The 12,771-nt window shown below is 43.5% G+C and overlaps 1 protein-coding gene across 3 annotated transcripts in view; it reads left to right on the plus strand.

Moving 5' to 3' along the window:
• Nucleotides 1–12,771, plus strand: part of col16a1 (collagen, type XVI, alpha 1) — a 67,661-nt gene that overhangs the window by 37,924 nt on the left and 16,966 nt on the right. For all 3 annotated transcript variants that reach the window (XM_034599374.1, XM_034599376.1, XM_034599375.1), the window contains 27 exons: nt 763–807; nt 900–995; nt 1,283–1,321; nt 2,473–2,508; nt 2,631–2,666; nt 2,758–2,880; nt 3,573–3,608; nt 4,355–4,390; nt 4,637–4,765; nt 5,243–5,287; nt 5,655–5,690; nt 5,784–5,837; nt 6,540–6,590; nt 6,680–6,823; nt 7,903–7,938; nt 8,773–8,880; nt 9,185–9,307; nt 9,400–9,453; nt 9,565–9,606; nt 9,984–10,019; nt 10,103–10,156; nt 10,251–10,319; nt 10,410–10,463; nt 10,799–10,825; nt 11,746–11,799; nt 11,945–11,989; nt 12,124–12,195. In XM_034599374.1, the coding sequence (XP_034455265.1) occupies nt 763–807; nt 900–995; nt 1,283–1,321; nt 2,473–2,508; nt 2,631–2,666; nt 2,758–2,880; nt 3,573–3,608; nt 4,355–4,390; nt 4,637–4,765; nt 5,243–5,287; nt 5,655–5,690; nt 5,784–5,837; nt 6,540–6,590; nt 6,680–6,823; nt 7,903–7,938; nt 8,773–8,880; nt 9,185–9,307; nt 9,400–9,453; nt 9,565–9,606; nt 9,984–10,019; nt 10,103–10,156; nt 10,251–10,319; nt 10,410–10,463; nt 10,799–10,825; nt 11,746–11,799; nt 11,945–11,989; nt 12,124–12,195 (1,680 nt within the window). The remainder of the gene's footprint in view (nt 1–762; nt 808–899; nt 996–1,282; nt 1,322–2,472; nt 2,509–2,630; nt 2,667–2,757; nt 2,881–3,572; nt 3,609–4,354; nt 4,391–4,636; nt 4,766–5,242; nt 5,288–5,654; nt 5,691–5,783; nt 5,838–6,539; nt 6,591–6,679; nt 6,824–7,902; nt 7,939–8,772; nt 8,881–9,184; nt 9,308–9,399; nt 9,454–9,564; nt 9,607–9,983; nt 10,020–10,102; nt 10,157–10,250; nt 10,320–10,409; nt 10,464–10,798; nt 10,826–11,745; nt 11,800–11,944; nt 11,990–12,123; nt 12,196–12,771) is intronic.

Genomic DNA, 12,771 nt, shown 5'->3' on the forward strand with positions numbered 1-12,771 from the left:
ACCATGTTAGCTCAGAACAAATCATTTCAATACGGCAAATGCCACATGCATTCACTTACTGACAGTTTTATCAGACTAAGAGTGGATACCCAGTAAACTTATACAGTATTGCTGTTTAAGCTCGGACTCCCCTCCTCCCTTCTATAGCGTTAAGTCAGCCTCTTAATGCCTGTTAGATTAGGCTAGAGCAACAAAGCTTGCACAATCAATGCTGCCTCATTGACTGTGCGCTGCGTCTCTCATGCAGGCAGGCGCCTATTCAGGAAGACTTAAACCTTTTAATCTTCCCTGTTCAGCGCAGTGATCCTGTAGACGCATGAAAAGTATAGAGGAACAAATTACAACGTGTGTGTGCTCTGAGATATTCCTCTCAGCATCAGACGCACTCACATTTGAGTTGTTCACCAGGCTAAATGTTTGTCGCGGACAGATGGATTTGGCGGAGGATAGATTTTCTTAAGCCTCCCATCCGTCTGACATTGTGAATATGAATGCGCTTGTTGATATGACTTGAATTGGGCAGGCGGGATATATTGCGTATGCACGGCTGGAGATAAAACATCTTACAGACTCCGCTATTCTCCCTCTTTGTTTTTCCGATCGAAAAATGTCAAACAAATGAGGGAAATCAAACAAGTGTCTTTGACGAGATGAAGATGTTTCGGTGATTTCTGCGCAGCTCGCTTGATTATTCTTGTCTGATGATGTCACTGACCCATACTGATACTGTCACTTCCCTCTCTGTCTGTCACAATTTCCCAGAGTCGAGGACGGTCCGTCTGTGTAATTGGCCCCAAGGGACAGAAGGTCTGCATGCATTAAGTCTGAGAGTTTCTTCCATCAACCTGTCACATACATTGAGCTCAGTTTAATAGAGCTGTTTTGAACCTGTTTTCCAGGGAACCCCAGGTACTGTGGGCCCTGAAGGGTTGGCTGGGGAGCCAGGGAAGCCTGGACGCCCAGGCCTAACAGGATTTGGAATGCCAGGCTCACCAGTGAGTGTGCTTTTTTTTATATTAAAGAAGTCTGGAAGAAAAAAAAGAAGCCAATATGCACTTACTGGATGGTGTCATTCCACTGATTACCTTAATGTCCTCCACTCGGAGACGGTCTTAGATTGAACAAAAAAGTAGTTTTATTTGACAATACTCTTAGAAGTGCCAGGCAGGACTTGGCAGGTCTCCTTCTTCTGCAGCAGCTTCCCCTGCCCTTCACAGAAGCCTAAAAGCATCTCCAGAAAGGCAATTTAAAAGATTTATGTCCCTCTTTCTTCCCCTGTCAGGGTCTTCCTGGTGAACCGGGCGGTGCAAAAGGAGACAAGGTGGGTTTGACCCATTTTCCTGCTTTTGAAAGTGATCAAGCTTTAAAACAAACAGGTGTTTTTGTAAACCAGGGGTTAATTGTGTGTTTGTGAGGGGGTAAATGGAATTTATTCAATAAATGAAAAAAAAAATAATAATAATAATAATCTTCACTTAGTACAATAAACTTAGCTAACCAGTAAGTTGCCTTTTAACCTGAGTGAACTAAAACGCATCAACACTGTGTGTTGCAATCATAGACGGTATGTAAAGATGGACGACATGACTGCTAACACAAAAGTGAAGCCAAAGCATCTTCAGCACAACCTGGTGGCTGGCTGCAGTATTGGTCATAAATCCCGCCTCCTCCACTTGAGTGGATTAGACATGACCTAATACAAAATTAAAAGTACAGGTCAAATAAGGTCAAGGTTCGTCACTTAAGATGGTTCTTATCTGATCAATTTGGTTTGAATTAGTTATTTTTTTGAAAAAACGATGACAGCTGATACTGACTCGCAACTGGTCAAGCATGTGAATCTGCAGGACCACGCTACCGTGGCTCCATCTTCGTATCACAACCACGCCAACTCTGTTTAGGAAGTGAAGACGTCCCTCTTTATAGTCTTAATTGTCAAAACCTGTTAGCAGGTGAGCAGAGAAGCTTAAATAGATAATTACCAAAAAGTAGCAGAAGAAGAGTTGACACAGTTGCAATAAAAAAACGTGTGTTTTTGAACAGTTGAAATACTGGTACTTAGCTAGTTGTTCAGTTTTTGCTATTCCAAGTGCTAACGTTAAAGCAGCAAAGGCAAACTTGAGCCCATTATACACTAATAATTCACTATGATATGATATAACTAATTTCATCCACTTCTATCTAATTTACTCTGTAGTATTTAATTCATAGTGTATTCATGAAGATAGCTGTGAGTGTACTGCGGATGTAGCCTCAGCATATTAACATCATAACTCAATTTTTATTTATTTATTTTTGACTTTAGTTGAGGATTTGCATGCTCCTCTGTGGATTCAGAAGTTCTTACAGTCCTGAGGCCACCCAAACCCAAACTGACAAAGATGAAATAAAACAGAGATGCTTTTATGGGGATGGTTTTCAGGGTAACTTTAACAATATTCTTATGACTCACGCAGTGATTTGTGTTGACAGGGCAACACAGGACAAGATGGAGGGCCGGGAGATCCGGTGAGAGACTCTTTTTACACGTTGATTGATATTCAGTAATGTATGCAGGAGCCTCCAATAGACAGTGATCTGACTGTGTGCCGCTGCATCAGTGTTTGACTGGGATTCTGCTGTTGTCATAGGGACCGAGAGGACCAGGGGGGTACAAGGGAGAGAAGGTACGATACCCCCGCAGACATCCGCCTTCAAACTCTTTATCTCTGTGTCTGTGTGCCGTCTCACCAACATGCTGTGTGTTCAAATCTTCAGGGTGACCCATGTGAAGTGTGCCCTGTGCTGCCTGCGGACATGGGCAACACGGTGGCTCTGCAAGGGAAGGCCGGCCCCAAAGGAGAGCCCGGATCACCAGGGATAGGAGAGAGAGGAGTGTCTGTAAGTGCAACAGATTGAAACCAATGTCACACTGTAATGTATTCTGAGCCTGTCCTGAATTTTGGATTTTATGATCTCACTACATGTTTTATTAGGGGGGGCTGCAGACACGTTCTGTAACTGACGATCGAAACCTTGTGCACTTGTTTTTTTTTAATACTGTATATATTTTAGATTTTCTTAGCATTTTGAGGGAAGGTGTGACGTTATTTCCTTCTCGGAGATAGATTTTGCCCTTGCAATTCTCACAGTGTTGCAGCAGCTCAAGGAGGGAAAGCGTGATATGCCGTCAACATTTTTATTCTCCGAGGCAAAAAGGTCATTTATTTGTCATGTAATCTTAACGTGTCTTTTTCTTTCTCCGGTGAGTCAGAGCTCAACGTACTGCGCATTGTGCTTCTTCTTCTCTTCATTCTCCATCTTCCCACTTACCCCAGCAGGTGAATGGGGAATTATTTATGGGGGAAAAAGGAATATAAATCTGGATCCTTATGAGATTCTCTGTGCAACGATTTCCAATAGTGCCAGCATCCATCTGTCATACCTGGTTATAGCAGCAGGAGGAGAAGGCAGAGCAACAGAGAGGGGGGAGTGAGATACGACCTCACTCTAACAAAGCTGAACTAACAACACTCTTACTTCTGGCTCATCACAGCTCCTCTCCTCTTTTTTTGTCTCCCTGCATTCACCAGGGGCCTCAAGGTGCAGATGGCAACGCGGGACACAAGGTATAGAGTTTCTCCTCATTCGTTTTACAGCGTGCGGTTCATTCATATTCTGCAGAAGCGTGACCTATACACGCTCATCTGCATTCCCACACATTCAGATGTGCTAACATCAGCAGTGCAGAAGGCTCAGTCCTAAAGCTGATGCAAGGAAACTGTCTGAACTAAACTCCACAAAGCTCTCACACACACACACACACACACACACACACACACACACACACACACACAGACAAGTTCAGCTTAGTAGGACTTTAGATATATGCATGAATACCACCAACCCACATCAACCTACTTACACTTTGCTAATACACATCTACATAGGCTTAATATATAACTTTTTTTTTTCTTTTTTAAATGCAATCATGCGATGGAGCATCAGGGCCATGTAACCAACAAGGAGAAGCCTTGCTCGCTGGCACACAGATCCAACCGAAATGACGACTTTATTCCTGTGTCCCTACGACCAAGCCTTGTAATATGACGACTTTATTCTCCAAATCTCGGGATAGTTTTTCTTAAAAATGGCCCAAATACTCCATCATACAAACATCTTAGTCATTTTTTCTCTGTTGTCTTGTGTCTAAATGTTGCTACTTGCCACCAAACTGGGCCTTGCCCTAATTCCAATTACCAGTATGTTTGCAGCACCATGTAGAGACACGAGATCTCAAGGCAAACGTGCTCTTCATGGGGAACTGGGACTAATTTGCTGTCCTGAATTTGTGTGTGTGTGTATGTTTTGGCAGGGAGAACCTGGATCACATGGCACCAAAGGAGAAAAGGTCAGTTTAGAGTCTTTATTAGGCTTCAGGTTCAAACTATTTCTTGTTTAGTCGGCCTTATCTAGCTGTCAGCGAGACGGATTCGCCTAATTAGGTTAACGTTGCATTGTTTCTTTCCAGAACTGCTCATGTAATACAGGAGCAGCCGTTTTTCGAGCATCAGAACATTTCCTCGTTAATGACACCTCATTTACATGTCTGCTGATATGGATTAATATTTGAATGTGATCCATCCCTGTGCTTTAGGGAGAGCAATGTTCTGTGTGCCCCACTCTCGGGGAGTTACCCGCTAACCCCTTGCCCGGTGGCATGACCCAAACCCTGAAACAGAAGGGAGAGAAGGGAGAGTCTGGGATTGGACAGAAAGGAGAGCAAGTGAGTATAATCTAGTTGAGAGTTGATTCGATTCTAGTGCTGTATTAAAAAAGCAGAGCATTGAGAGATAAACACAACCAAGGTGAAAACACTAACTTCCTCTTATTGTGCCTCCTGATTAGAATTTGGTTGTCGAAAAAATTGTGATTTTGCCTCTTGAACATGATATCGCAAGTCTGCTTTTAGGGAATTTCTTCAATTATTTTTAGGTTAACTGATTCAATTTCAGTGGTCATAGGTCAAAGGTCACAGTGACCTCATAAAAATAATATATGTAGACTGAAACTGGACTGGTTGGCAGAGGCAGGGTGGTGATTTCTAGTCGTTGGAGGACTTTGGTCTTGCTGAAAGGAAGCAATGACACACATGGTACTGTTTGACTTTATCTCTATTTCTGATTCTGTTTGTCGTTGTGCTCGCTCGCATGTGAAGCAGCTTCATCAGAGCGATATATCATCCACTTTTTCTGCTCCGCAGGGGGAGCCAGGGAAGGAAGGACCACGTGGCCTTAGCGGAGAAAAGGTAAGTAACATAAAAAGAAACAGGACTGAGAGTAGGTGACCTCAATAAGCAGACTAGGCTTACACGAGGGGAACTCGCTCAGTAAGTTTCTGAAGGGTCCTTAATAGACTTCATGAGGGAGATAATCACAGCAGTGCGCTAATTTTAGGGCCCAAAACCGCCTGCCATAGGGATTTTACTCAGCGGGGAACTTATTAGTGAGAAGCTTAGGTACTGAAAAAAACTCAAATCATTTGACATGGCAGCCTGTGGGGTGCAGCTTACTATAAAATGTGAATTACCAATTTAAAAGTCACATCCTTTTTTTTTCTATCAATTTGTGGAGTTCAGATACTGAAAAGCTCTTTCTTATTCTACTTGTCTGCAGGGAAGTGCAGGCAGCAAAGGAGGTGACGGTAAGCCGGTAAGTTCAGTCTTCAGTTCTTTGGAACAGAATGTATCGCTTCACATCCTGGCTCTGTGATGTTGTGGAATGAAATGTGTGTGTGTGTGACAGGGAAAGCACGGACCGAAGGGGCCCAGTGGCAAGGATGGACAGAAAGGCTCACAGGTAGGAGGAGAGAACTGAAAAGTGTGATAACAAACTTTGAGTGTGGAGTGGAAGGTTGGATGCAGTCTTGATAGCTCGATCTAAGACTTGCTCCTCGATGTTACTCCAAAAGTTTTTGTTAAGTTTGCTCTGTTCTTATGCCTCTGTGAAGGCGATAGCCATTGGCCGTTCAAACTTTCACTTGGAGACAGGATAAAATGATTCGATGTTGGTGCTTAAAGGTCACGGTGACCTGATTTTCTTGTGAATGTAATATATCAGGAAGACCCATCCGACTCAAACATTTTTGCCTTTTGAATGTGTTATCTTATAAACGCTTCAACAGAACACTTTCAAATTTAGCACAAGTGGTCACTTCGACTCACGGATTCACTGATTCGATTTTTGTGGTTCAAGGTCAAAGGTCAAGGTCACAGCGGTTCTTGTGAACGTAATATATCAGTGTCACGGTAGCCTATCAAAACTGTTTTTGGCCCCTTGAACATGATATCTCAAATCTGCCTTTAGAGAATTTTTTACGCGTTTTGGACTCAAAGATTAACTGAGTAGTTTTCATTGTTCAGAGCTCACAGTGATCATATATGGCTACAAATGTATGTATGCAACGGCACTGGTTGGCAGAGGTATTCAAGGTATTCAATGAAACCATTATTTGATACTTTATTTTTGCTGTACTTTAATATTATATTAATCTTTTCACAGGGAGGGCAAGGGCTGCCAGGTATTGGTACGCCCGGCCTAAAGGGTGAGAGGGTAAGTGCAGACATATGGATTGCTTTTAATGCATCCCTCAGGTTGATCGTCATGCAAACTAACCTGCCTGACTCCCTGCCGTTTCCCAGGGCGAGTGCGGCATGTGCCAACCAGCCGAGGTTGGCAGCGGGCCTGCCAACTACAAAATGCCGGAAGGAACAAGAGGCACGCCAGGCGAACCGGGCCCTCAAGGGCTACCAGGACCTAAAGGTTCCGGAGCTGATGGCAAACAGGTGCGATGTCTGTGCAGGAGAAAGATAGTCATCACAAGAATATCTCTGAAAGCTCAATTTAAAAGTACACAGGCAGCTTTTTGAAATAAAGCACTTGCAATGTCTTTGATTCCAGAGATCTACTTGAAGTGTTTGCATTATAGCCTTTTTTTTAACTAAGAACTGTATAAAATACTTATTTTAGAATTTTTTACAAAGTAGACACAGTATGAAGTTCCAGGGGAGGAGAGGTCAGGGCCTCTCAAGACTTTCTTGGTGCTTCCTTTAGCGGGCGCCATGTTGCCCCTAAACTCCTGAGCAAAAGAATCAAAAGCACCCTTAAAATAACATGAAGTAATTTAGATTCTTTCACTAATAACTCTCTTTGTGTTGAAGTTTGTCATATGATTTTGAATGGTTTAAATTGTCTGCTGCGTGTGTTGCCACCATTGTGTTTCATTCAAAATGCAATATGTTTTTGTGCTTTTATTGCTTGTTATACTCATTACTGTTCATTTGCTCGATCAAAGCTGAATGAGACAATACAACTTGACTGAATTACCACGGATCATTGTTGTAGCTGACGACCAAGATGGAGAACAAATAAAGATCTTCGCTTTATTCCCCATTACATCAATTACTGATTTATCTGTACTTATCACAATGAGAAATGTCATAATACAAATTCCACCAAACCAACGATCCAGTTTTGTTGCCACAGTGAGCGTGATTAAGCTCTATCTGCATCGGAGTGCAAAGTTTGAGATGCTGAAAGATGTCACCCAGAGGGAGTATCCGCTGATAAAGCTCATTGTACAAAATAGGATACACAGGGATTCTCCTCTTACTGCAGAATTGTTACTAAGTGGAATAAATCTCTGTTGGGTTCTATCTCCCCTCCCAATTACCTGCTGCGTGCCTCTGTGGTTAGCTTTAAGTCAATAGTTATTTTACCTGAATGGAAAGAGGCTTGCACAGTATAACTTGCGCATGACTGCACATATATTAGTGTGGTGGTGTGTGTGTCTGTGTGTGAGTGTACTGATGTGCATGTTATTGCATGTATTTGTAAAACACCCGTTACTTTCTTTCTTACACAGGGCCCTCCAGGTCTTTCCGGTGCACAAGGAGAACAGGTAATTGACTGTCTCTTACAGTCTCTACCTTACATAACAACACTGTGTAACCTGGAGGAATGGGACTATTTGGAGTCACTGGTCGCCCTAAGAGACAGGCAGACTTCCTTTACTAATTTGACATCTACTGGGAGCGAGGATGTCCACAGGAAAATGATCCATCGTGGTTTTAAAAAATACTTCTAGCGAGCTTGGGCACTCTGCTTTGTTTTAGGTCACCAAGTTTGTGTTTCTTTGGACGTTTCCAACATCATTGTTGTTCCCAAACAATGGGAATAGCTAGCCACTAACAAAGCCAGGGCTCCTTAAATTACCTAGAGGCTTTTCCACTGAAATGAACTTCATGCTTGGACTTCAAAGTGAAATCGCAAGTTAGTGGATTAATGGAGCTGATGTAATTATCCTGATGTTTTAGCCACATCTAATTAAATGCATCTTATATTGTTACAGCAGCTCTTTGTTTATGTAAACATATAACACATAAGCCCAGTGCCATCAAACAGGCCATTGTTTCTGGATGAACAGACAAACCAATTTGAAATACAGTATGTTGAATTATTATTTACGTCCATGTTGGCTGACTAGTAGCCTTCTTCTTGGTTGGCACATTTTGTAGCGCCAACTATTGTCAGTAAGTGGAATATTGTAAAACCGTAAAGCAGGATTGGATATTGCATCGCTCACGTTTCTAACATGTGTGCGCAATAAAACATGGAAACCTCTTAAAAGCATTGCTCTGTAGAGTTACTAGCACCGAAACACAATCAGGCATTTTTATTCTTAACATTATTCGGAATCAGCTGGCCCCTTTTCACTGTATTTCAATTTTACCAGGGTGTACAAGGAGATCAAGGAGATAAGGGATTGGATGGAACTCATGGAGCCCCAGGACTGCCTGGAGAGCCCGGTCGGGATGGGTTAACTGGCTTCAAGGGAGAAAAGGTACAAGAGTGACGGAACTACTTCAGTTCAACTTTGCTGTACTTTGCATCTCCCCTCTCATTACATGTGATTACTGGCAGGATACAAAAGTAGTAACCCTGTTAGCTGCATGCGCTCTCACTTTCCAAAGACAAATCACATATGTGATAGAAATCTAGTTGGGTGAATGTACCGGGAGATGCCTAATTACAGGTGATGCCAGTGGTCACTGTTCTGGACCAATGAGGGTTCCCAGTGGTTAAAGATGGACATTGATTGGCTTAATGGGAGTTTGATTGCTCCAAAATGTGTTTTATTTTGCCAGGGTGATGCTTGTACCAGCTGTCCCTCTTTGGGAACAGCAGTGGGTGATGGTGTTGCCGTGCCAGGCCCAAAAGGAGAGAGAGGAGACCCCGGTGCCCCAGGAGAAGGGAAACATGGCAGGAATGTGAGGGACTTTCGTGTTCATTTACTGATTTAGTTTTAGGCACTCTGTACTCTGAGAACTGCTGACGATTGTGTCACATGTTTTCTTTCCAGGGAAAACCAGGTTTGCCAGGTGTGCAGGGGCCTGCCGGTCCCAAGGGAAGCAAGGTACGATTGTCCATTTATTGTGTTATCGTATTTATAAATACATGCAGAGGATCGTGCCTGTTCACGTGAGGCACACACAATCTAATCCATGTGGTCGTGTGCCCCCTGTAGGGAGAACCTGGAGCTGCGTTGGACGGCCTTCCAGGCTTTCAAGTAAGGCTGACAAGTCTTTGCAAAACACATGTGGATCAATAAAGACGTTTAATGTCGACATGATGCAGCTCTGTCATTCACTCAGGACACAAAGCTCTCAGAAGGAGACTGTCCAGCTGTGATCTCACTAATGGAAAACATGTTCCCCTGTGATATCACTGTTTAAAGTTCTCCTGCCTCTCAGATCAAACAGTGAAGACACAGGGTTGTAAATAAAACAACCATCCTGAACTAATTCTCCCTCAAACCCTTTGATTCATAATGGGATCTTCAAACACGGGGAAACTATAAAACGCACTCACTGCAGACTCTTTGCTCTTTGTTTCCTCCCCCATCGAAACCTGCTTTTTGACTTGTCCTTTACATCCATGTCAAAGGGTGAAAAGGGAACGAGAGGGCTGCCAGGAATTGTTGTAAGTTCCACTCATATTTCAAGAGTCTTACAATTCAACTCCACCTCCATCTATTTCTAAATTGGTTTCAATGTTTTGCACAGGGACCAGCTGGAGTCAAAGGATCAGTCGGCCCCGTTGGTCCTGAAGGAGAAAAGGTGGAATAAAATAGAGCTGTTGAAAAAATATAATTATCATTGTTGAATGCAAATAAATGAACCCAGTGAAACTTACACAAGTTCCTGCTCAAAGGGATCTCGAGGAGATGTCGGGCCTCCCGGACCACAGGGGCCTGTAAGCGTTGGAGCAGTAGGGCCCCCGGTAGGACATTAATGCATCTTTTTGCATGTAAACTGAATGTCATACTCTCATATATTGTCAAACATTGTTCATTTACTTTTTGACCCACAGGGTAAAGATGCAGCCCCTGGCTCTCATGGATTGCCAGGAGCCGACGGCAGACCCGTGAGTTGTCGTGTTCCTTTACTTTATAAAGCCTGTGTTTCATTTGCGTGTGTAAGTGTGCATCAGTGGTTTTAGAGGATAGGTTAGATACATTTCCGAGCAAACTTTTCTAATTTTCTTTTTAGCTTCTTTGGGAATTGTCCTTGATTTAGGCATCATTTGTAACCAAGGATGTCTGCCTCGATCCATAACAGAGGCAACGTCTGCTCCCATCTCATCCCCTGTCCCCTGATCTACACTCAGGGCTTTCTCCTAGAACAACAGAGCAGGAGTAACTAGGTGTTTGTGTGCGCGTGTGTGTTTGTGTTCATTTGTGCTGTCTCCTTCTCTTGCAGGGACTTGATGGAGCTCAGGGGGACAAGGTAAGTCTACCGTTTTGTTTGGAGGAAGGGATCTGGAAGGTTTTGCATATACGGGGGGGTGGAACAGATGGTAATCACAAGAGATGGTTCAACGGACCCCACCTCCTCCCCCCCCCTCCTTGCCTCACTCGCACACACACGCCAGTGCTGGCACACAGATGCACACACCAGCCTCGCGGCATGGATAGAGTAGCAACAGAGGTGACAAGTGTTCTGTTGCTGGCAGGCTAGAGGAGTTTCGGGGGCCTTAAGAGAGTGTGTGTGCGAGACTATTAATTACCGCATTCATCAGAGCCACCAGCCCGGACTGTCACTGAGAGGGTGGGAAATATGACGAAGTGGTGGAGGCAGTGTGTGAGGGGGGATGTGGGACATGCCGAAAGAAAACAATAAAGTTAAGACAGAGGAGAAACTTTAGGAAGACAAAGAGAGGTAGAGCAAAAAAGGCAACATTTATTGCCTATGCAGGGTGCGCTCATCTACATAATACTGTAAAAACCTGAGTTGGATGACAGAGGAAAGTAGCGAGAGCAGGTGGGCAACAGGACATTAGACATGGGCTCCTCTTGTCACAGATTTGAGGTGAATTACACCTTTTTGCATCATAGTACCATAAATGTATTGGACTTCTCACTTTACATTCTTAGGAACCATTTAATGTAATGTTACACTTTATGCTCACAAAGTGGTATAAAAGAAATCCACATCATTCCCCCCCCCCTGCAGTCATACTGTCTCTATGTCGGAAAAGATTTTCAGGATTTAGCAAAACTGAACAAAAATAGTCCTGAAAGCCCAGGTCTCTGACTCCCAGCACCAGGAGTCCTTTTAATGTTGAATGAGGACTCGGTTTTCGCAGCCTTTTGAGTTTCACTTTCGATTTCTTTTTTCATGTGTCTCTTCTTTGATGTGTATTTCAGGGTCAACCTGGAGAGTGCAACTGCATAACGCCGCACACGGGTGTCGGCGGACCTGTGAGTGCACACTTGCACACAGACACACTGGGGGGGAAAAAGACGCATGTGGACATACATTTATTTAAATCCCTTTCCACAGTATGTATCCTGTTTGTGCGAGCATCTGTGCAGCTCTGATTTTGAACTACCTCTTGCCTTCCAGGGAGCTCCAGGAACTTCAGTGAACATGTGGCAGCCCGGGCCTCAGGTCTGATCCGTCAGCCAGCAGTCCTGTTCTGATAACTCTTGCCTGTGCTTCCCACCTTGTTTGTTAAAACAATATGACAACTCTTTCATCTTTGTTGGACTGTGAATGTTTCTGATGCCACTGTGTTGTTTCAGGGCCTACCAGGACCACCCGGCCCCCCTGGCCCACCTGGGCCTCAGGGTGTTATTGGAAACGAAGGAACCCAGGTAACAGAAAGGGGGATGTGGATGTTCAATTCAGCAGCTTCTCCAACAGCCTGAATTGAGCAAGCTGATTATAATACAGGCTTTTCAGCTTGGGGGTATTTGCGGTACATGGATAAGGCTGTGACATGCTTTGCATCTTTAGGGGTCCGTGTTATGCATGTCGGAAATGCACTGACATTATATATGTGTAGTAATCTGTGCAGTAACTGGGTTTAAAATAGACAAAGATAATTAGGATGAAATGAAACATGCATTAATAACTAATATGGTGCTTCAAGCTTTAACCCATGTGGGAAGCGACTGAGCAAGCTTCGGGAATGTCTGTCAAGACATAAACAGTTATTTGGAGGTCTGGTTTTAAATTTAAAAAAGTATAGAAAAAAGGTTGCGATACTAATCCAGATTATAAATTTGATTAATTAAACAGGTTTAAGTTTAAAACAGACCTTCAAATAAAGTGCTGCTGTGCTGCAGGAGTCAAAGGTGTGAGTCGGAGATTAGATGTGGTGATGGTGAATGGCAGAGGTCATGTCTTTGACAAAGGTGGCACTTGTTATAATCACTAAATGCTATTTT

This window comes from Hippoglossus hippoglossus, chromosome 11 (genome assembly GCF_009819705.1).
Source record: "Hippoglossus hippoglossus isolate fHipHip1 chromosome 11, fHipHip1.pri, whole genome shotgun sequence".
Taxonomy (NCBI): domain Eukaryota; kingdom Metazoa; phylum Chordata; class Actinopteri; order Pleuronectiformes; family Pleuronectidae; genus Hippoglossus; species Hippoglossus hippoglossus.